The sequence below is a fragment of the Salvelinus alpinus genome, chromosome 32 (assembly GCF_045679555.1).
Source record: "Salvelinus alpinus chromosome 32, SLU_Salpinus.1, whole genome shotgun sequence".
NCBI classification, from domain to species: Eukaryota; Metazoa; Chordata; class Actinopteri; order Salmoniformes; family Salmonidae; genus Salvelinus; species Salvelinus alpinus.
This window is the reverse complement of record NC_092117.1, coordinates 17,160,248-17,181,959: the sequence shown is the minus strand read 5'-3', so window position 1 is coordinate 17,181,959 and position 21,712 is coordinate 17,160,248. Positions and strand designations below refer to the sequence as shown.

The 21,712-nt window shown below is 43.9% G+C and overlaps 1 protein-coding gene and 1 long non-coding RNA gene across 8 annotated transcripts; one reads left to right on the top strand and one right to left on the bottom strand.

Annotated features, from left to right (window-relative positions):
- Positions 1-4,440: 4,440 nt before the first annotated feature.
- On the top strand, positions 4,441-10,039 carry LOC139562528 (CMRF35-like molecule 1). Of its 7 annotated transcripts, none has more exons than XM_071380283.1 (10): positions 4,441-4,578; positions 5,507-5,830; positions 6,243-6,578; positions 7,059-7,107; positions 8,080-8,168; positions 8,323-8,363; positions 8,756-8,824; positions 9,352-9,423; positions 9,577-9,645; positions 9,754-10,039. In XM_071380283.1, exons 1-10 carry the CDS (start codon positions 4,521-4,523, stop codon positions 9,847-9,849), a joined length of 1,203 nt encoding a protein of 400 aa, XP_071236384.1. In that variant the 5' UTR covers positions 4,441-4,520; the 3' UTR covers positions 9,850-10,039. The 7 variants fall into 7 exon arrangements, with proteins under 7 accessions (XP_071236384.1, XP_071236383.1, XP_071236380.1 ...); XM_071380282.1 differs by having other exon boundaries at positions 7,041-7,107; XM_071380279.1 differs by having other exon boundaries at positions 6,972-7,107; positions 8,759-8,824.
- Positions 10,040-12,200: 2,161 nt separating this feature from the next.
- Positions 12,201-14,882, bottom strand: LOC139562490 (uncharacterized). The gene is made up of 2 exons (XR_011672370.1): positions 13,776-14,882; positions 12,201-13,013 (listed from the first exon to the last, which is right to left on the bottom strand). It is a non-coding gene; the product is annotated as an uncharacterized lncRNA (long non-coding RNA).
- Between the last annotated feature and the right edge of the window lie 6,830 nt (positions 14,883-21,712).

Here is a 21,712-nt window from a genome sequence, read left to right as displayed (position 1 = left end):
CTTCCAGTTGAAGCTCGCATCCGCTACAAGACCATGGTGCTTGCCTACGGAGCTGTGAGGGGAACGGCACCTCAGTACCTCCAGGCTCTGATCAGGCCCTACACCCAAACAAGGGCACTGTGTTCATCCACCTCTGGCCTGCTCGCCTCCCTACCACTGAGGAAGTACAGTTCCCGCTCAGCCCAGTCAAAACTGTTCGCTGCTCTGGCCCCCCAATGGTGGAACAAACTCCCTCACGACGCCAGGACAGCGGAGTCAATCACCACCTTCCGGAGACACCTGAAACCCCACCTCTTTAAGGAATACCTAGGATAGGATAAAGTAATCCTTCTCACCCCCCCCCCCCCCCCCTTAAAAGATTTAGATGCACTATTGTAAAGTGGCTGTTCCACTGGATGTCATAAGGTGAATGCACCAATTTGTAACTCGCTCTGGATAAGAGCGTCTGCTAAATGACTTAAATGTAAATGTAAATGTATTAACGACAGTGAATCTAATTTCATTCATAATCATCATAATAAAGCTAAAATCTACAATCAAAGGTTAGAATCAACTGGAGTGAGTCTATCAAAAAAACACACGCAAGGGATCTGTAGATTCAGAGGTGGATAAATCTCTCAATGTTTAACCATTGTTTCCTTAGCTCTTACCACAATTGAGTTGCATTGCACTGTCCCTTGGACATCTACTTAGTCAAAACATAAAAGCTGTTGTTTTACAAATCTGCTAAGACCTTCAAAATGTTGGTGCTGACTTATCAGCTCAGTGTTCCAAGTAAGAGAAACATGTTTTTGGTTTAGATGAAGACTTTTTAAAGGAAAACAACCTTCAATCATCACTCCTCATCCTTCTCTACAGGGGGAAATGGAAGCTCATCCAGAGTAGGCAGCTCATCAGTCTCACCATCCTCTTGAGTAGCATAAAACATGACAGCTGCTGAGATCTTATTAACGAGAGGCACAGACAGCCTTACAGCATGTTAATAACACAATTAGGCAAAATAAGCAAAAAAAACTCACTGCAGCCCATTGGACAATTTGGGATCCCCAACTTCCAATCAGGGATTCCAACCAAGTTGCATGCGCCCACTCTGGTTTTGGGGAATTATTCTTAGCAACAGTGGCAATGTATTTGGCAAGATCAGTCACATTAGAAGAGTGATCTCGGACAAAAGTACAACATTCATCGCCAATGATTACACAAGATAGTCAAGAAGATAGTCAAGAGCCTCTCTGTTTTGCAGAGCTAACTTACGCAATTATTTTAGTTTCCTATTCAATTGTTCCAGTGCATTTCTAGCAGCATTGCCAATTTTCTCTACGTGTTTAGAGACGTCACGAATACCCAGGGAAAAACACACCAAAGAATCTGAAAGCAGGTGCCTGAGTGTGAGTGGTGTCAACTTGAGCCCTCTTATCTCTCCTCATGCCAGGAGGATTATAGTCTCTAAACAGAGCCTTCAGATCTCTCTCATTATTTGGAACGGTTCTCATAGCTGTCACCACAAACCCAACAATACAAGTACCTCCCTAGTTCGAGGGAAGGCTATAGTAAGCCATCTTACCAAACAGCCAATAGGTTCCATTCGGAGCTCCTCTTAAAGGGATAATAACACTATAGACTGAAATACCATAAGTAACATTACCAGGTTCCCCAGTGTCGGCATTGTTAACAGTTAACTTACAAGTATTGGATTCGTTGTAATGCATTGTACAATTACATTCTAGTTCACCCAAATGATTACCTCCTTCTCCTCTAATACACCAAGGAGCTGTCATCACACCTGCTACTGAAATGGGTGGGTGTAAAGTATTTTCTGGCCTAGCAAAATATGGTGGACCTGTGTGTTTGAATAATGCAAAAATCACCATGGGATCAGGGTTACGTGGCATCTTTACTACAAATGGTACACTCATATGCATAGTCAACTGTACCCCTATGGGAACTCCCACAAGAGGTAAACCTGCTCCTACTTAATCTAAGAACAAATTCATGGTTGTGAGGGCCCACCAGGGCTCTCTTTCGACAATGACCATCTACTTCTGGGCCCCTACTCTGGGCTTGCGTTGGCCCCTTTGGCTCGGGACTTATCTCACCTTCTGTCAGGTTTCCCACAAGAGGACAATCTACTGTTCTTATTAGCACTCCTGTGCTAATGCAGAGGAGGGCCACACTATACCAACGGAACTGGCGAGGCCCCATCTTCTTCTGGATCAGGAACTCGTCTGCAGTGCTACACGTGGATCCAGGTATCTCTCTCAGCAACCTTCACCGCAGTGGGGGTGGTCAGAAGAACTTGGTAGAGGCCTCTCCAACAGGGGTCCTTCCAACTCTTTCTCCTGAATTCTTTCACCACCACAAAATCCCCTGGCTTCAACAGTGTTCAGCTCCACCTGCTAGATTTGGCAAAGACGCCTTCACCCAGGGGAAAAGAGTCTTAAGAACACTATTAAGGGTGACACAATACTCAACCATGTCTTCCTCCATTCCTTGCAGGGTCAACCTGTTCTGGGGAAAAGGTGTATTTGTCATCCGAATGGGACGGCCAGTCTGCACCTCGTGTGGAGAAAGACCAGTGACTGTATGGGATCTGCCTCTCATACTCATCAGTGCCAATGGAAAAACCAGCATGAAGAGTCACACATGACACAGACCGAACAACTACACACACAGACATGGGGGGAACAGAGGATAATATACACGTAGAGTGATGAGGGGATGTAAAACAGGTGTGCGGAAAAACAAGACAAAACAAAAGGAAAATGAAAGGTGGAGCGGCGATGGCTAGAAGACCGGTGACGTCGACCGCCGAGCGCCGCCCGAATAAGGAGAGGAGCCGACTTCGGCGGGAGTCGTGTCACAGTTCTTGTTCGCCCAGCTGGTCCAGGAGTGTTTTTTGTTAGTTTATTTTTTTGTTGGTGACATCGGGGTGGATTCCGCCGCCGATGGAACCGGGGGTGCTTAAGCCAGCCAGTCGGGCTTCCACGCCCTGGCCTGCTCGAGAGGTTTCCTTGCCTCGGTTGAGTCGGCGGCTCCCCATCCCACGTCACTCTCCACCAGATCATCGGGCTCCCTCTCTGCAGCGGGATCGACAGGCGTCTTGCCTCAGCCGGATCATCAGGCTCCCATGCCTCAGCCGGCTCGCCAGGCTCTCACGTTCCTACCGGTTCGTTGGGCTTCCACTCCCCAACCGGCTTGCCCAGGGCCCATGTCTCGGCCGGTTTGCCCAGGTGGGACGCCGGGTGGTGCCCCAAGGGGGGGGGGGGGGGGGGTGTACTGTCATGTCTGCTCCCGCTCTTCCCCCCCTGGAGCTTGAGGGCGCCAGGCTGCTTTGCATCACGCTCTCCTGCTATCCATTACACACACCTGCCTTCCCTCGTCACTCGCATCAGCGTTATTGGACTCATCTGGACTCATTCATCACCTATTTCCTCCCCTATATTTGTCAGTTCCCCTGCTCTGTTCCCTGCTGCTGCATTGATTGTCATTTGTTTGTATTACTAGTTTGTTGACGCTGTTCCTGTCTCGTGCCATGTCCGTTATTCATTAAATGTTTTACTCCCCGTACCTGCTTCGTCTCTCCAGCGTCATTCCATGTGACAATTGCATTCATGTCTAAAATGTTCTATTTAAATATAGCTTGATTTGATTTGCTATCAGTAATACAGAAAATCTTCAATAAGATTAAATACAATAATCATGAAAAAACGTTATTGATGAGAGAATTTAACTAGGACTATGAAATAATGAATTTTATGGCTTGATTAATGACACTCTGGGACATAGTAAAAACTTCTACTTCCACAGATTTTTTTTTTTTAATGCATTTTTGTGCTTTTAAGGTAAAGGACACCTGCCTTTCTATTTAAAGCATTTTGGAATCCACACTTTACACTGTTTTACACTAAATAAGAAGGGATTTTTCCTGAGGACAGAAAAGGTACCGCAATATAGGAATGACCAACTAGCAAAATGACATTTTACATATATCTGTACCATTGTAACTCATTCGATGGCTATAGCAAGGGTGTAATGGGTTGAATCAAGTGATATGACATACAGTATTTATAAAGATCTGTGAGAATATGGATCAGCAATACTGACAGGTTCTTCTTAGCAGTAACACCAGTGAAGGCTGCATTCATAGCTCATTACTATCAGACAGGAACAGACCAACACAGGACTCAGGAGTTAATACATGAGATTATCAGTGTATAGAGGATGGGGAATAAACTACAAATAATCATCATATAAACAAGCATTCTGTATGTATTAGCAGACTTTTTATAACATTTTGACCATTTCAGCCTTGGTCAGTTTTTCAACTGTTAAACATCAGTGAACACACAAGGTCTTACACAGGGCACTGGTTGCATTATGTCTTTAAAACAGGAAGAGTTAAAGAAGTGATGTCTATGTGGATCAGGAAGTAGTCAGTTGCCTGGGTGTCTTGGTCCCTGACACAGCAGTTTGCCCATACAAACATAAATACTACCAGAGTCTTTTTCTCTCATCCATTCATGGCTCAACATCTCCTCCTTGTCCTGCGCATCCTTTTCTTCCTCACTGGACTCTCAGGTAAGTGAGGGAAGACATTTTGTTGTTTGATATTATTAGGCTCACTTCCTCCAAGTCAGATACTGAGACTGAATACATGCTTAAAGTCATAACACTTGTAATGTTCTGTCTACTTTGCCCACAGACATTGTAGTCACATTATGGATTTCAGTATTAGGGTGGCAGGTAGCCTAGTGGTTAGAACGTTGGGCCAGTAACTGAAAGAGTTGCTAGATTGAATCCCTGAGCTGACAAGTTAAAAATCTGTCGTTTTGCCCCTGAACAAGGCAGTTTACCCACTGTTCCTAACTGACTTGACTAGTTAAATAAAGGTTACATTTTGTGGTCAGGTGATAGATACATGCTGTTTTTAAAAATGTATCTTGTGAAACAGTTGTACTTTTCAACAGTTCTACATTTCTAGTTGTTGCAAAACACATTTAAATAAGACTTCAAGTAAAAGAGAACTAACATATTAACAAATAGAAAATCAAAAGTTCCTGTGTCTATCAATATCAATTTTAACAAATGTGCTTGTAACTTATTTTGCACAACATTTTTTGTGGGATTCAATGTACTACAGTAGATATCAAGAATAATCCAGTCAAATGTTTTACTATATACAAATGTATTAAACAAAAATGTTAATTGAAACCAGAGATTGTCTCCATATTTTAGGGGGGTAGTAATTTCCATGTCAAAGCTACTTTAATTGTTGCCTCTGTACTCATGGCTGGACTTTGGCGTGACAACATCAGCACTTACATGTATCAACTACTGTCTGGTGTCACAAACACATTGTGTTACAACCACAGTTTGCCAAATTGTTCTACAAAAGTCACAACTTCAAGAATTATGTCAAATTGTTTGGTTGATCATCTGATGGGACTTATGAGCAGCTGGATAAAATGTAAGTATTTAAATGTGTTCTCTGTTGTTGTGTCTACAGATACACAGAGTGTGTCCACAGTGAGTCATGTGTCTGTAAAGCAAGGAGGCTCCATCACCATCCCATGTCTCTATGATCAGAGATATAGAAACAATGTGAAATACTGGTGTAGGGTATCATTTTGGTTACGTTGCTCTACTGTTGTACGCACTGATCATCCTATGACCAGTGGAAAGACCTCAATCTCTGATGACATCAACCAGCGAATCTTCACTGTGACCATGACAAATCTTAGTTCTAGTGATTCTGATTATTACTGGTGTAGTGTGGAGAAGAAGAATGAGGGAGATGATGGGGCTAGACTGCAGATATCTGTTACTCCAGGTAAGATGCACTGCTTGCATATCCAGTAATACAGGATGAATAGTGCTCAGTAATGTTGCATAATAGTCCTGTTGATGAGTGTGTTACTTTTCCCTCTACAAAGCAGTCATACATATGTTCACCAAATGAAATCCATAGAGGATATTATATTGGTACATTACATCTCTGTGCACCTCCTGGGTCAGGACAGACAGTGTGTTTGATAGAATCACAAGTTGCTGTTTCATCATCAAACACACTGTATGCTCTAGTCTACATCTATTGTACATACTTTCACTGACTGAACCAATGTTTTAACTTACACTTTCTCAGTGTTATATGAATATCAATGATGACTAGGTAGTCGCCAATATATATATTGGTGTATTCTTTGTCAGATTCCTCCAATCACAGCCTCTATCATTGTGTTCAGGTACTCCAGAACTCTATGTGGACCAACAAGAGATGACTGGAGTTGTAGGAGGGAGCGTCACCATGCTCTGTTACTATAGTTCATATGGAGACAGCGGGAGGTGGTGCAGGATGGGAGGCTCTTGTGTGGCTGTGGGAAGTTCTGGAGCTTTAGATGGAACATTTGTGAAGTTAGTGCAGGAGCAGAGAGAAACCACCAACGGTTTTGTCTTAATGGTGACTATGAGTGGATTGATGATGGCGAACACTGGCTGGTACTGGTGTGAAAAGGGAAAACTACAGATGCCTGTTCATATCACTGTCAATCAACCAACCACAACACAGACCACCACCACAAGTAAGTACAGAGCAATCCCATATAACCAAGTACGATTCCCTTTTTATTCATCCAGTGTTGTTAGAGATTATAGAACATTGAAATACCTTTCCTGAAACAAAGTGGAAATCTCTGGACAACACATTCTCTTGAGTTTATCCGGTCATTCATGTTAAATATCATTAAGAAAATGAACACTGTTTATCAAAATTTTCATCATATCGACCACTTATATTTGAAATTAATACTGACAATATTATAAGAATTGGATTTTAATGCATGTCACATTTGATAAGAAAGCATGATAGTGATTAGTTTGAATCAACATCACAATTACCTGGTTTTATTAATATCAATGTCAATGATACAACAGTCAGTTTATTGAAGCTACTTTATCATGTCTGTCTCTCACAGCAACACAAGCTCCAACCTCTCACCAAACCTCACTAACCAGTGCTGAGTCTAACACTTCTCCACCCACAGTTACCCCTTCTGTTACAGACAGGGACAATGTTGTAACTGATGAGAACACAGATGAGAAGCACCAGAGGTCAGTATTCATTCTTCACTATTTCCCTCACTTTTACAGTCATCCAAATAGTTTGTGATGGTGTCAGGGTGTTGGCGATAAGGTTATTATAGTAAATAGAAACAAATCATGAAAAAACTATTTAGTAACTTTTGACAAAAAACTATTAACACACCTGTTTAAAAAACTAAAACTATACTGAAATGATTTTCTTTAACTCCAAAGCGAACTAACGGGTCACATTGAGACTGACTTTCATTTAAAGGTATACTCAGCGAGATGTTGCCACCAGCAGCAACGCAGATATTGGTCGCGTACCCCTGCTAAAATGTTGCATGTGTCAACAAACGGAGAAGTTTAGCCTCGCACTTCAACATTCCTGGTTGTTGCGGCTATTGACACACTACTACTGTTTACTTTGTGCATCTGTCATCTCGCTGATTCTACCTTTAAACCCAATCTAACCTATGACCTGACCCATCACTTTGTGCGTTACTGTCCCACAGTTGCAAGAAAAGTGACATCCCCAAAAACACTATACAACACATAAATGTCTCCTAACCTCCCATGCGTTGGCTACTTTCTGTCCCTAACACTAAAGCTACAAATGAAACTAAATAATATGAAAACGAAATATGAATGTTTTTATAAACCTTAAACTAAATAAAACTAGTAAATAGTAAAACTTCCTGAAACTTAACTTGAATTTCAAATAAAAATATTAAAACCAATAGAAATAAAAACTAATATCAAAACACAAAACTATAATAACCTTGGTGGAGACACCTGTGACTAGCAAGGCTGATCAAACCAGAGACCAGTGTCTTGGTTAACAATAATAACTGTAGTTCTCCACATTCCAAAAATGTCTGTTTCATTTTCAGATAAAGAAAAATTTATACAAAATGAAACATCTTCCTTAAATATTCTTGCTTAAGCATTTACCACCATGCCTGTGGTTATCTATATATTCCATTTTATTTTATATTCCAGTTTACTGGAAGTCCTGTTCATTCCTTTGAGCCTGTTGGTGGTGTTGATAGCTGTTACCTTGGTCACATTGAAGATGTTGAGAAAACATAGTAAGTATTTTTTTAATTATGTAAAAAAAAAAAATATGTTTATGACTAATGTCATTTGCGGAATATTATAAATACAGGAGGGTTGTTGCTACTACAAATGAAAGGTTTGACATCAGAGTTCATTAGTACCAACATCCTCTTTTGTTTATTTCAGAGGACAAGAAGGCAAAGGACCAACCACCAAACACCTCAGTAGTAAGCTATGGTCATGTTATCTTGTCACTCATCTGTTCCTTTCTCTTCTTGATATTCTAGGGCTCGCTTTGGTTAGTAGTTACTGATAACTAACACTTGAAATCAACCCGATCGCTTATGTGTAGTATTAAAATAAACAGTTTAAAGATCATTTAATTGTTTTATTTAGTCCTGCACTAAGTGTACATCTTTAGCCAGAACAGACTTCCTCAAATCACTCACCACAACTACTGACACTTGAAGAATAACACATTTTGTGTTATCATTGGGGGGAAATTAAACAGCAAAACATGTTCTAATTCATGTCACTATGCATGAGGTACAGCATCCTTTTATGGCGTGTTATTGTAAAACTGTTCAATGTTAACACGGTTTGTGTTTCATTCCTTCAGCAGCCTGCTGACCCTGAGCAGGACATTACGTACAGCACTGTGAGTCACATCAGAGGAACAGCACAACAGGTAAAACCAAACTCCTTTCACCCAACCCCCCTTCAACCCAACCTAAACCCTCTGCAAACCAACTTAACAACCCCATCAAACTCAACCCAACCCACTCCAAACCAACCTAAACCCTCTGCAAACCAACTTAACCCACCTCAAACTCAACCCAACCCACTCCAACCCAACTCAAAGTGAAAGTAAACATTGTCTGTCTCTCTCTAAGTTCATGTGATCATGTTGCTCTCTCTCCTCCATCACACACAACCTAAACCCTCTGCAACCCAAATAAACCCCCATCAAACTCAACCCAACCCACTCCAACTCCAACTCAAAGTGAAAGTAAACATTGTCTGTCTCTCTCTAAGTTCATGTGATCATGTTGCTCTCTCTCCTCCATCACACACAACCTAAACCCTCTGCAACCCAAATAAACCCCCATCAAACTCAACCCAACCCACTCCAACCCAACTCAAAGTGAAAGTAAACATTGTCTGTCTCTCTCTAAGTTCATGTGATCATGTTGCTCTCTCTCCTCCATCACACAGGACCTAAACCCTGAGAGACATGGTGACTTATACAGCAATGTGATTCCTATGCAGCACTGGACAGCACAAAGGGTAAACATTAAACTAAATAAACGCATAAGCATTTATAGAAAATGTTTTCTGTCTTGAAAAGCAGAACTTGAATTGATGTGTTGTAGAATGTACAATGGATTCAAAATGGATATCAGTGTTTTCTGAATAACTCCCTGTGTTACTGTCTACCAGCAGGACCCATTTCCGGATGATGCAGTGACATACAGCACCGTGGTCACCAAGAACAAGACCCAACCAAATGTAGGCCTACATAAAAAGTTGCTCTACTGCGTTGATGATTTGACTAAGTTATTCATGTGTGTGTGTGTGTGTGTGTGTGTGTTTCTTTTCCTCTTCTCTTCCTGGCAGCAGAACCAGCTTGTGGCCTACAGCACAGTGGCCCAACACCAGAGATACAGTAGGTCGCAAAGTACCAGACGAGATGTTGGGGGAAATACTGGATGATCTCAGTGTACTAGGGCATCAGAACAAACGACTCCAGATTGAGTAACATATAAAATTATTTTATTTGTCACCTCCTGCCCCAACCCTTTGTCCTCATTACTTTATTGTTCTATCTATCTTGTTAATCTGCATATCTTACAGACTAAAGGTCTTGTACTTATAATAAACTGTGCCCATGTTGACACTTAACTGTGTTTTTTCAATAAAGAATATCAAAAAACTAAACAGAATAAACCTGAATGTTTTCCTTTATATAAATATAGAATAAGAGCCTTGTGTCAAAACTAGCCCATTAAATGCAATTGTTGCTATCTGCAGCTGAGGGGGTGTAACGATCGTCCTGGGAAGAATGAGACCAAGGCGCAGCGTTCTTTGAGTTCCACATAATTTTAATCACGAAGTGAAACTACGACACAACAAAACAATAAAGAATACGACGACCGAACAGCTACGCCGTGCAACCTAGCGGCACACAAACAAAGAACAAGATCCCACACAGAAAGAGGGAAAAGGGCAGCCTAAGTATGGTTCTCAATCAGAGACAACGATAGACAGCTGCCTCTGATTGAGAACCACACCCGGCCAAACACATAGAAATAGACCACATAGAACCAAGCCATAGAATGCCCACCCCAACTCACGCCCTGACCAAACCCAAAGAGAGACATAAAAAGGATCTCTAAGGTCAGGGCGTGACAGGGGGGCATTAGGACCCAAACAAAAGCAGGAAGAGAATTACACATAATCAGTTTTGATGGTGACCATAAGTGGACTGAAGATGGAAAACACTGGCTGGTACTGGTGTGCAGTGGTAGACCTACAGATGACTGTTCACATTACTAAAGCAATAAGGGACGAGGGGGTATGGTATATAGTCAATATACCATGGCTACGGGCTGTTTATGCGCGACGCAACGTAGAGTGCCTGGTTACAGCCCTTAGCCGTGGTATATTGGACATATACCACAAACCCCTGAGGTGCCTTATTGCTAATATAAACTGGTTTCCAATGTCATTAGGGAAGTAACAATAAATTATTTGTCATACTCGTGGTATGCGCTCTGATATACCATGGCTTTCAACCAATCAGCATTCAGGACTCTAAATACCCAGTTTATAATGTCAAACAACCAATCACAGCACAAAGTACCAAAAGTAAACACAAAAGTAAGTATCATCTTGTTTGGGTTTCATGTGTACCAATCAGATGTTCGAATTGAGTCTTACTATACAGCTTGATTTGAAGTGGCTTTCTTTGCTGAAATAATGTTATTGTAATTGAAACATGCTGCTGATGACGATGATCTAATCCATGACGGCTTATTTTTCATACACTACGGTTCATGATGTCTTTCTGGTATACCAGCTATATAATGTTGCTCCAACCCAGTGGCGGTTCTAGCTTGTATGGCACCCTGGGCAAACACCCCCTTCAGCACCCCCCCCCCCCCCCCCCCCCCCCCCCCCCTTCAAAATGAAGTAACAAAGACAACTAGAAACAATTTTGTGTTGATTTGGCACTCGAGCATCAATACATTACCCATCCCCCAACACTGTCAACCAAGAGTCAAGACTAAACCAATTCACCTTGGTGGTGTGCAGACTGATTTTATATCATTCTTAACGATTCCGCAGTATGTCTGTGAAACTATGTATTCACAGTATTATGAATGAATTGTGGTTCATTTGGTAGCATTTTATAGTTTGACTCCGACAAGGTTAATTGACCCACAGTCCCACACGGTGACATGATATCATTGACGTGACGTGTAAATGAGCAATAAAAAAACGATTGCGTAAATGTCACCATTCCGAATTCTTTTGTGCGGGCGCCCCGTGCCGCCCCCGGCAAGATGCCACCCTGGGAGACTGCCCATGTCGTCTATACCTAAATCCGCTACTGCTCCAACCACTCAGCAACCCTCTGCCTCTCCAACTTCTCAGCCTGCAGACAACCCTTCTATTCTTGTACACAACACAACCCTGGGAGCTAAAGGGGACATAGATGACAACCACCATAGGTCAGCCCGCTCTCAGATACATCTCTCAATTACTAATCCAAACAAATTATATAAAATATAAATAAAAAAATACATTGATTTCATTTTCAGATAAAATATTTAGAAAAACTTCATTTGAAAATGGTATAGCCTATCCATTTGTGACAGCAGCATATCTCATAGACTATACGTACTTTTGCTTCATACAGTTACAAACATTCTTCATTACACAATTTCATTAATAGTAATACTATCATCATAATATATCATAATAAAGGTTATGCTTCTATTAACGACAGTGAATCTAATTGTAACGTTCGTCGTTGGGAGAAAGAGAGGAGGACCAAGGTGCAGCGTGGTAAGTATTCATTATCTCTTTTAATGAAAACGAATACTCGAACAAAAACAACAAAACACGAGAACGAAACGAAACAGTCCTGAACGGTGAAAATACAAAACACAGAACAGAAAATAAACACCCACGAAACACAGGTGGAAAAAGGATACCTAAGTATGATTCTCAATCAGAGACAACTAACGACACCTGCCTCTGATTGAGAACCATACCAGGCCAAACGCAAAACACAACATAGAAAAACTAACATAGACAACCCACCCAACTCACGCCCTGACCAAACTAAAACAAAGAAATAACAAAAGAACTAAGGTCAGAACGTGACACTAATTTCCTTCATAATCATCATAATAAAGCTAAAATCTACAATCAAAGGTTAGAATCAACTGGAGTGAGTCTATCAAAAACACACACGCAAGGGATCTGTAGATTCAGAGGTGGATAAATCTCTCAATGTTTAACCATTGTTTCCTTAGCTCTTACTACTGACTCTCTGTCAGGTTTCCCACAAGAGGACAACCTACTGTTCGTATTAGCACTCCTGTGCTAATGCAGAGGAGGGCCACACTTTACCAACGGAACTGGCGAGGCCCCATCTTCTTCTGGATCAGGAACTCGTCTGCAGTGCGACACGTGGATCCAGGTATCTCTCTCAGCAACCTTCACCGCAGTGGGGGTGGTCAGAAGAACTTGGTACAGGCCTCTCCAACAGGGGTCCTTCCAACTCTTTCTCCTTTATTCTTTCACCACCACAAAATCCCCTGGCTTCAACAGTGTTCAGCTCCACCTGCTAGATTTGGCAAAGACGCCTTCACCCAGGGGAAAAGAGTCTTAAGAACACTATTAAGGGTGACACAATACTCAACCATGTCTTCCTCCATTCCTTGCAGGGTCAACCTGTTCTGGGGAAAAGGTGTATTTGTCATCCTCATGGGACGGCCAGTCAGCACCTCGTGTGGAGAAAGACCAGTGACTCTATGGGATCTGCCTCTCATACTCATCAGTGCCAATGGAAGCACTTTCACCCATGTCAGGCTTGTTTCACCATATCAATTTGGTTAAATTAGTTTTCAACGATTGGTTCGTCCTTCGACCGCAGATTGAGGATGATAGGCACAATGTGTTCTCAAATCAATCTGCAAAGCCTCTGACAGGGACTGAACAATCTCATTCGCAAATATCGACGATTGTCAGAATACATTTTTGATGGCAGACCCCACCTGGGTATGATTTCTCTCACGAGTGCTTTCACCACAGCAGCCGCTGTGGCTCGCCTGCAAGGGAAAGCTTCAATCCGTTTAGAAAACATGTCAACAAATCACCAAACAATACCTATACCCTTCACAAGGGTTCAACTCAATGAAGTCCATCATGAAGTTCTCAAAAGGTTCTTCAGGCCTTGGAAGGGACACGGGGATACTGAAATGCTGTGTCCAACATTATTCATCATACAAATCAAACATTTATTGCAGAAATGTTCTGCAAACACAGTTAAACCTACTGTACACCAATATTTATTTACAATATAAATAAATATGGTGGGGTTGTAACATGAAGGTAATTGCTCTTACCTCTTCTTCGAACTTTACAGAATCTTTTTTTTGGTCAGTGACATCATCCACTACTGCTTAAATTTTGTCAAAATCCCACGGCTTCTCCATTTCCAGCATGTCACCACCATTGGGATTAGAGTAGCGTATTATCAGATATGTTCCCGGGAAAGGCTTTTTCTCCTTTTTCATATCTTTTCTGGTTTTGCCCTTGTTGCTGTCCTCGCTGCTGCTCGTTTTATCTTCTTCATCTTGGCTACTTTCTTCTTCACTGACATCATTCTTCCTGGTTGCACAACCTTAATTTTCCACTTGTTTTTCTACATTCTCTTCTCTTTTTGTCTCTAACATTTCTCCAATACTTTTCTGAGTTCCTCTAGTGCTTCTTCTTCACTCTCTCCTCCGTTACTCTCAGCTTGTTTGCTCTGGTTCTTGTTCTTGTTCTTTAGTTCCAGCACCCTCTGCAGCTCCTCCGACAGCTTCTAATCCCCCGGCTCCTTCACCGGGCACAGGTCACCCCCAACTGGGGTGGAAGGCCACCACCTCCATCAGCTGGTGAAGGATTTGTCAGTGGTGGATACCATGTGGGGCCCCATGAAAGGGTTCCCCTCAGAGAAGGGCCAGCCAGGCTTCTTGTTCTTGTTTTGTTCATCCTCCTCTTTCTTATTTTTCCAAGATGGCAGCGCAGTAGCACGTGTATATCTGTTTTCGTCTTATCCAGTGTCTTATCCCATGTAAATAGTCAGTCTTTTTCGTATATATCTTAGTCTCACTTTCTATCTACGAACTAAATATACTTTCCTGCAACCCGCCTCACCCAATGTGGTACGGGTCTGCTATTTTTATTCCTTATAACTAGAACTTTCATCAGGAGCTAACCCGCTAACTAGCTACTAGTCTTTGTTAGCCACGACTAGCGGTCGTAGCGCCTTTTTTCCCTGGCATCAGCCAGCCTTAGCTCGGACAACACTTGCCAGTCTGTACAGTGCGATATCTACCCAGAACATATCGGACTGCTTCTCTCTACCATATCACTGGATTCCTGCCGCTCTGGATCATTACACCGGATCATTACTCCAGATCATTGCCGCTAGCTAGCTGCAAATGAGTGGCTACTGTTAGCTAACGCCTCTGTCCCGACTACCGAACAGCACCCTGAGTAAAGTCCCAGTTAATAACCTATTATTTTGTGTCAGAGGACTTTTAAAGTTAATATCTCGTATCTTACTCCGCTATATTAGGTTTCCCTCTCTCGTGGAACCTCTTGTCTATAGATTTGGCTTTTATCTCAGATTTATAGATTTTGGTTTCATCTCCACCTTTTTTGATACTTCTTTCAGTATTGAATAAGTGCAGTCACCTTGCCCGAACAGAACCACCCTTCCTTCTCACAAAGCCTAGTTTATATCCTCACCTATTTTTATATATCTACCGCTCCATTTCATAGTCAGACTACTTCCCATATACAGATAGACTGCTTAGCTTAGAACTTTATTTAGGTATGTCTTTTGAATTAATGGCTGTCCTATTTGCACAACACGACTGCACCCATCAACACCTGTTTTAGCATCTCGGCTTAGTCTCGGGACTTGCCTCTCATGACTAAGATTAGTTTAAATTATGGCAGTGCACCTTGCCCCAAGTCTTTTGCGGACCTGTCTCTGTGTATCGGTCATACAAAACCCCTTGGATCTGTTTGGAATAGCAAAGGTCCTATTATTGATAAATTCTAAACATTTTAGAACATTAAATCAAGGATAACTTAAATCATTCCCCCCAGAATCGAGAATATAGGCTACTGACCTTGTCGCTGACTGGAAAAAGCAATGTTCATTGGATCTCGTCACCACCTCTGTCGTGTACCAGTTCACCACTGGCCTGAAATAAACCCTCAATTCAGAGGTCAGGTCTTTGTCTTACGGATCCTGGATCCGCCCGTGCACGGTTTTCAGCAGTTTCTTGGAACGACAGAGGCAGATCTTGAGTCCCGACTCGAAGGACCAAATTGTTAAAGGAATTTCATTCCTATGTTCATCAACCAATTCAATTAAAACACTCTGCCCATAAATAAGAATTTGTAAGATAATTATCAGCCAAATGGACCCAAACCAGCCTTAAAATCAATCAATAGCGTTTATTCTCGAGAGTACTGATCATAATACATTTTACATCAGGTTATATAATAAGAATGATGTCATAGGTGTAAAGGCAGTCATTGTTGTTCTCCTCCTCAGACGAGGAGGAGCATGGATCGGACCAAGATGCGGATTGGTGATTAATCATACTTTTAATGAAAACAGCAAACAAGACACTACAAAACTACAAAACAACAAACGTGACTAACCTTCAACCGTCCTGTGTGGCCCAAACACTGACACAGGAACAAACACCCACAAAACCCCAGTGAAACCCTGGCTGCCTTAGTATGACTCTCAATCAGAGACAAACGATACACACCTGTCTCTAATTGAGAATCATACCAGGCCGAACACAAAACCCAACATAGAAATACAAAACATAGACTACCCACCCAACACTCACGCCCTGACCAATAAAGACATACAAAACAAGAGAAAACAGGTCAGGAACGTGACAGAACCCCCCCCTTAAGGTGCGAACTCCGGGCGCACCAGCACAAAGTCTAGGGGAGGGTCTGGGTGGGCGTCTGTCCACGGTGGCGGCTCTGGCGGTGGACGAGGTCCCCACCCCACCATAGTCACTCCCCGCTTCCGTATCCCCCTCCCAATGACCACCCTCCAACTCAACCCACCTAAATAAAGGGGCAGCATCGGGATAAGGGGCAGCATCTCCGGGATAAGGGGCAGCAGCTCCGGGATAAGGGGCAGCAGCTCCGGGATAAGGGGCAGCAGCTCCGGGATAAGGGGCAGCAGCTCCGGGATAAGGGGCAGCAGCTCCGGGATAAGGGGCAGCAGCTCCGGACTGACTGGCAGCTCCTGACTGTAGGGCAGCTCATGACTGTAGGGCAGCTCATGACTGTAGGGCAGCTCATGACTGTAGGGCAGCTCATGACTGTAGGGCAGCTCATGACTGTAGGGCAGCTCATGACTGTAGGGCAGCTCATGACTGTCTGACGGCTCCGGCAGATCCTGTCTGGTTGGCGTCTCTGGCAGATCCTGTCTGGTTGGCGTCTCTGGCAGATCCTGTCTGGTTGGCGTCTCTGGCAGATCCTGTCTGGTTGGCGTCTCTGGCAGATCCTGTCTGGTTGGCGTCTCTGGCAGATCCTGTCTGGTTGGCGGCCCTGGCAGATCCTGACTGACGACTGGCTCTAGCGGCTCCTGACTGACTATCGGCTCTGACGGCTCGGGACAGACGGGCGGCTCTAATGGCTCGGGACAGACGGATGGCTCAGACGGCACTGGGCAGACGGATGGCTCAGACGGCACTGGGGAGACGGATGGCTCAGACGGCACTGGGGAGACGGATGGCTCAGATGGCGCTGGGCAGACGGGCAGTTCAGGCACCGCTGGGCAGACGGGCAGTTCAGGCACCGCTGGGCAGACGGCAGACTCTGGCCGGCTGAGACGCACTATAGGCCTGGTGCGTGGTACCGGAACTGGAGGTACCGGGCTGAGGGCACGCACCTCAGGGCGAGTGCGGGGAACAGGAACAGGGCACACTGGACTCTCATGGCGCACTCTAGGCCTGGTGCGTGGTACCGGAACTGGAGGTACCGGGCTGAGGGCACGCACCTCAGGGCGAGTGCGGGGAGAAGGAACAGTGCGTCCAGGGCTCTGGAGACGCACAGGAGGCTTGGTGCGTGGTGCCGGAACTGGAGGCACTGGGCTGGAGACACGCACCATAGGGAGAGTGCGTGGAAGAGGAACAGGGCTCTGGAGATGCACTGGAAGCCTGGTGCGTGGTGTAGGCACTGGTGGTACTGAGCTGGGGTGGGAAGGTGGCGCCGGATATACCGGACCGTGAAGGAGGACACGTGCTCTTGAGCACCGAGCCTCCCCAACCTTACCAGGTTGAATGGTCCCCGTAGCCCTGCCAGTGCGGCGAGGTGGAATAGCCCGCACTGGGCTATGCAGGCGAACCGGGGACACCACCTGTAAGGCTGGTGCCATGTACGCCGGCCCGAGGAGACGTACTGGAGACCAGATACGTTGGGCCGGCTTCATGGCACTCGGCTCGATGCCCAACCTAGCCCTCCCAGTGCGGCAAGGTGGAATAGCCCGCACTGGGCTAAGCACGCGTACTGGGGACACCGTGCGCTTTACCGCATAACACGGTGTCTGACCAGTACGACGCCCTCTTACTCCACGGCAAGCCCGGGGAGTTGGCTCAGGTATCCAACCCGGCTTCGCCACACTCCCCTTTAGCACCCCCCCAAGAAATTTTTGGGTGAGCCTCTCGGGCTTCCAGCCTCTCATACGTGCTGCCTCCTCAATCCACCGCTCCTGGGCTGTGGCTGCCTTCTTCTCCTCCCGCGAGCGGCGATTCACACCAACCTTAGCCCAGGGTCCTTCTCCGTTGAATATTTGTTCCCAACTCCATTCCTCTTCTCTCCATTGCTTTAGTTCCTTTCCTCCGGCTCCAATCCGCTTGGTCCTGTTGTGGTGGGTGTTTCTGTAAAGGCAGTCATTGTTGTTCTCCTCCTCAGACGAGGAGGAGCATGGATCGGACCAAGATGCGGATTGGTGATTAATCATACTTTTAATGAAAACAGCAAACAAGACACTACAAAACTACAAAACAACAAACGTGACTAACCTTCAACCGTCCTGTGTGGCCCAAACACTGACACAGGAACAAACACCCACAAAACCCCAGTGAAACCCTGGCTGCCTTAGTATGACTCTCAATCAGAGACAAACGATACACACCTGTCTCTAATTGAGAATCATACCAGGCCGAACACAAAACCCAACATAGAAATACAAAACATAGACTACCCACCCAACACTCACGCCCTGACCAATAAAGACATACAAAACAAGAGAAAACAGGTCAGGAACGTGACAATAGGTTTTAATGTCCAACCTCCTCTCGGATACAATGGCAATACAGTTCGAGTTCTCATTACTGTCTGCCACCTGTTAAACTATCTACAACCAACCCAAGGTCTTTCCCCTCCCTGGGTAGAGACATCATTCTAGCCTGTCTGAAGATAAACCCATTCTTTCTAACAAGGAACACATAACATTCAACATTTATGAGTTATAATTCTAAGTCAAATGTATACATATTTTAGTCATTAAACCTAAAAATCCCATAATACCCCTGGACTGATTTTTAACACGGTACCTCATTTTGTTCACCTGTCGGCCCCAACCTCAAACTCAGGTCCTGTATGTACCTAACTGACCTGCTGTGCCCATTCATCGTCATTTACCCGTTGTTGTCTTAGCTCTCCTGATCAACACCTGTGATTGCTTTATGCCTCTCTCTAATGTCAATATGACTTGTCTACTGCTGTCTTGGCTAGTTTTATTTGTTTTATTTCACTGTAGAGCCCTTGGTCCCACTCAAAATGCATTAGCTCTTTCGTCCCACCCCACACACATGCGGAGACCTCACCTAGGTTAACTGATGCCACCAGAGACGAAACCTCTCTCATCATCACTCAACGCATAGGTTTACCTCCACTGTACTCACATCCTACCATACCCTTGTCGGTACATTATGCCTTGAATCTATTCTACCACGTCCAGAAATCTGCTATTTTTATTCTCTGTCCCCAATGCACGAGACGACCAGATTTTGTAGCCTTTAGCCGTACCCTTACCCTACTCCTTCTCTGTTCCTCTGGTGATGTAGAGGTTAACCCAGACCCTGGAGCCCCCAGTTCTACTCCTATTCCCCAGGCTTTATCATTTGTTGACTTCTGTAACCGTAAAAGCCTTGGTTTTATGCATGTTAACATCAGAAGACTCCTCCCTAAGTTTGTTTTATTCACTGCTTTAGCACACTCCGCCAACCATGATGTCCTAGCTGTGTCTGAATCCTGGCTTAGGAAGGCCACCAAAAATTCTGAAATTCCCATCCCCAACTACAACATTTTCCGCCAAGATAGAACTGCCAAAGGGGGTGGAGTTGCAATATACTGCAGAGGTTTGTCATGCTATCCAGGTCTGTGCCCAAACAGTTCGAGCTTCTATTTTTAAAAATCCACCTTTCCAGAAATAAGTCTCTCACTGTTGCCGCTTGTTATAGACCCCCCTCAGCCCACAGCTGTGCCCTGGACACCATATGTGAATTAATTGCCCCCCATTTATCTTCAGAGTTTGTACTGTTAGGTGACCTAAACCTGGGATATGCTTAACACTTCGGCCGTAGTAGAACCATACAGGGTTCTTCGGTGTGTGTCCCTAAGAGAACCCTTTTTGCTGCTGGGTAGAACCCTTTGCAGAGGGTCTTCATTAACCTGTTTGGGATAGGAGGCAGTATTTTCACATCCGGATGAAAAGCGTGCCCAAAGTAAACTGCCTGCTACTCAGGCCCAGAAGCTAGGATGTGCACATAATTGGTAGATTCTGATAGAAAACACTCTAAAGTTATTTTATTTGGCAGGTGAAACCCCGAGGACAAACCATCCAGGGAATATATTTTTAGTTCACTGTGTTTTCTATTGGTATTCTATGGGAAACTAGATTTATGAGGCACCTGGTTGCAGTTCCTATGGCTTCCACTAGATGTCAACAGTTTTTAGAAATTGGTTGATGTTTTACTTTGAGAAATGAAGAAGTAGGGCTGTTCAGACTGAGTGTCAAGCCAAGTGGACTCTTTTGTTTGGTGCGTGCGACCTGGAACTCGCTCCACTTTGATTTTATCCGGTATTGAACACAGTATAATCCGTCTTAAATTTTATCGATTATTTACGTTTTAGGATACCTAAAGTTGGATTAGGAAAGTTGTTTGAAATGTTTCGACCAAGTTTACAGGTAATTTATTAGATCATTTGTAGTAAGGTTGGGCGAGTTTGGAACCGGTGTATTTCTGAATCAAACGCTCCAAATAAATGGACATTTTGGGGAAATAACTGTCACGGCCGTTTAAAGGAGTGGACCAAGGCGCAGCGTGATTAGAATCCATTCCTCTATTTATTTAAACAAAGAACACTAACAAACTCACAAAACAACAAACCGAACCGTGACGCCAACGTAGTGCTCACAGGCAACTAAACAAGGACATCTACCCACAAAACCAACTTGGAAAATGGCAACCTAAATAGGCTCCCCAATCAGAGACAACGATAAACAGCTGTCTCTGATTGGGAACCCATCCAGGCCACTATCAACCTAATTACCCCTAGACAATACAAAATCCCCATAGATAACAAAAACCCTAGACAAGACAAAAACCCATAGACAATACAAAAACTAAACAAACCACCCTTGTCACACCCTGAACTAACCAAATAATAAAGAAACCAAATATAACTAAAGTCAGGGCGTGACAATAACGAAGGAATTTATCGAACAAAAGGACCATTTGTGATGTTTATGAGACATTTTGGAGTGCCAACAGAAGAAGATCTTCAAAGGTAAGGCATGAATTATATCATTATTTCAGATTATTGTGTAGCACCTGTCACGCCCTGACCTTAGAGATCCTTTATTCTCTATTTGGGGTTAGGTCGGGGTGTGACTAGGGTGGGCATTCTAGTTTCTTTATTTCTAGGTTGGCCTGGTATGGTTCCCAATCAGAGGCAGCTGTCTATCATTGTCTCTGATTGGGGATCATACTTAGGCAGCTTTTTCCCACCTGTTCGTTGTGGGATATTGTTTTTTGTATTGTTGCCTTTGAGCACGACAAAGCTGCACGTTCGTTTCTTTGCTCTTTATTGTTTTTGTGCCGGTTCTCATAATAAAAGATGATTTGTAAGTCGCTCTGGATAAGAGCGTCTGCTAAATGACTTAAATGTAATGTAAATGTAATGAACCCAAACCACGCTGCATTTTGGTCCGATTCTTACAACAACGATCGTGACAGCA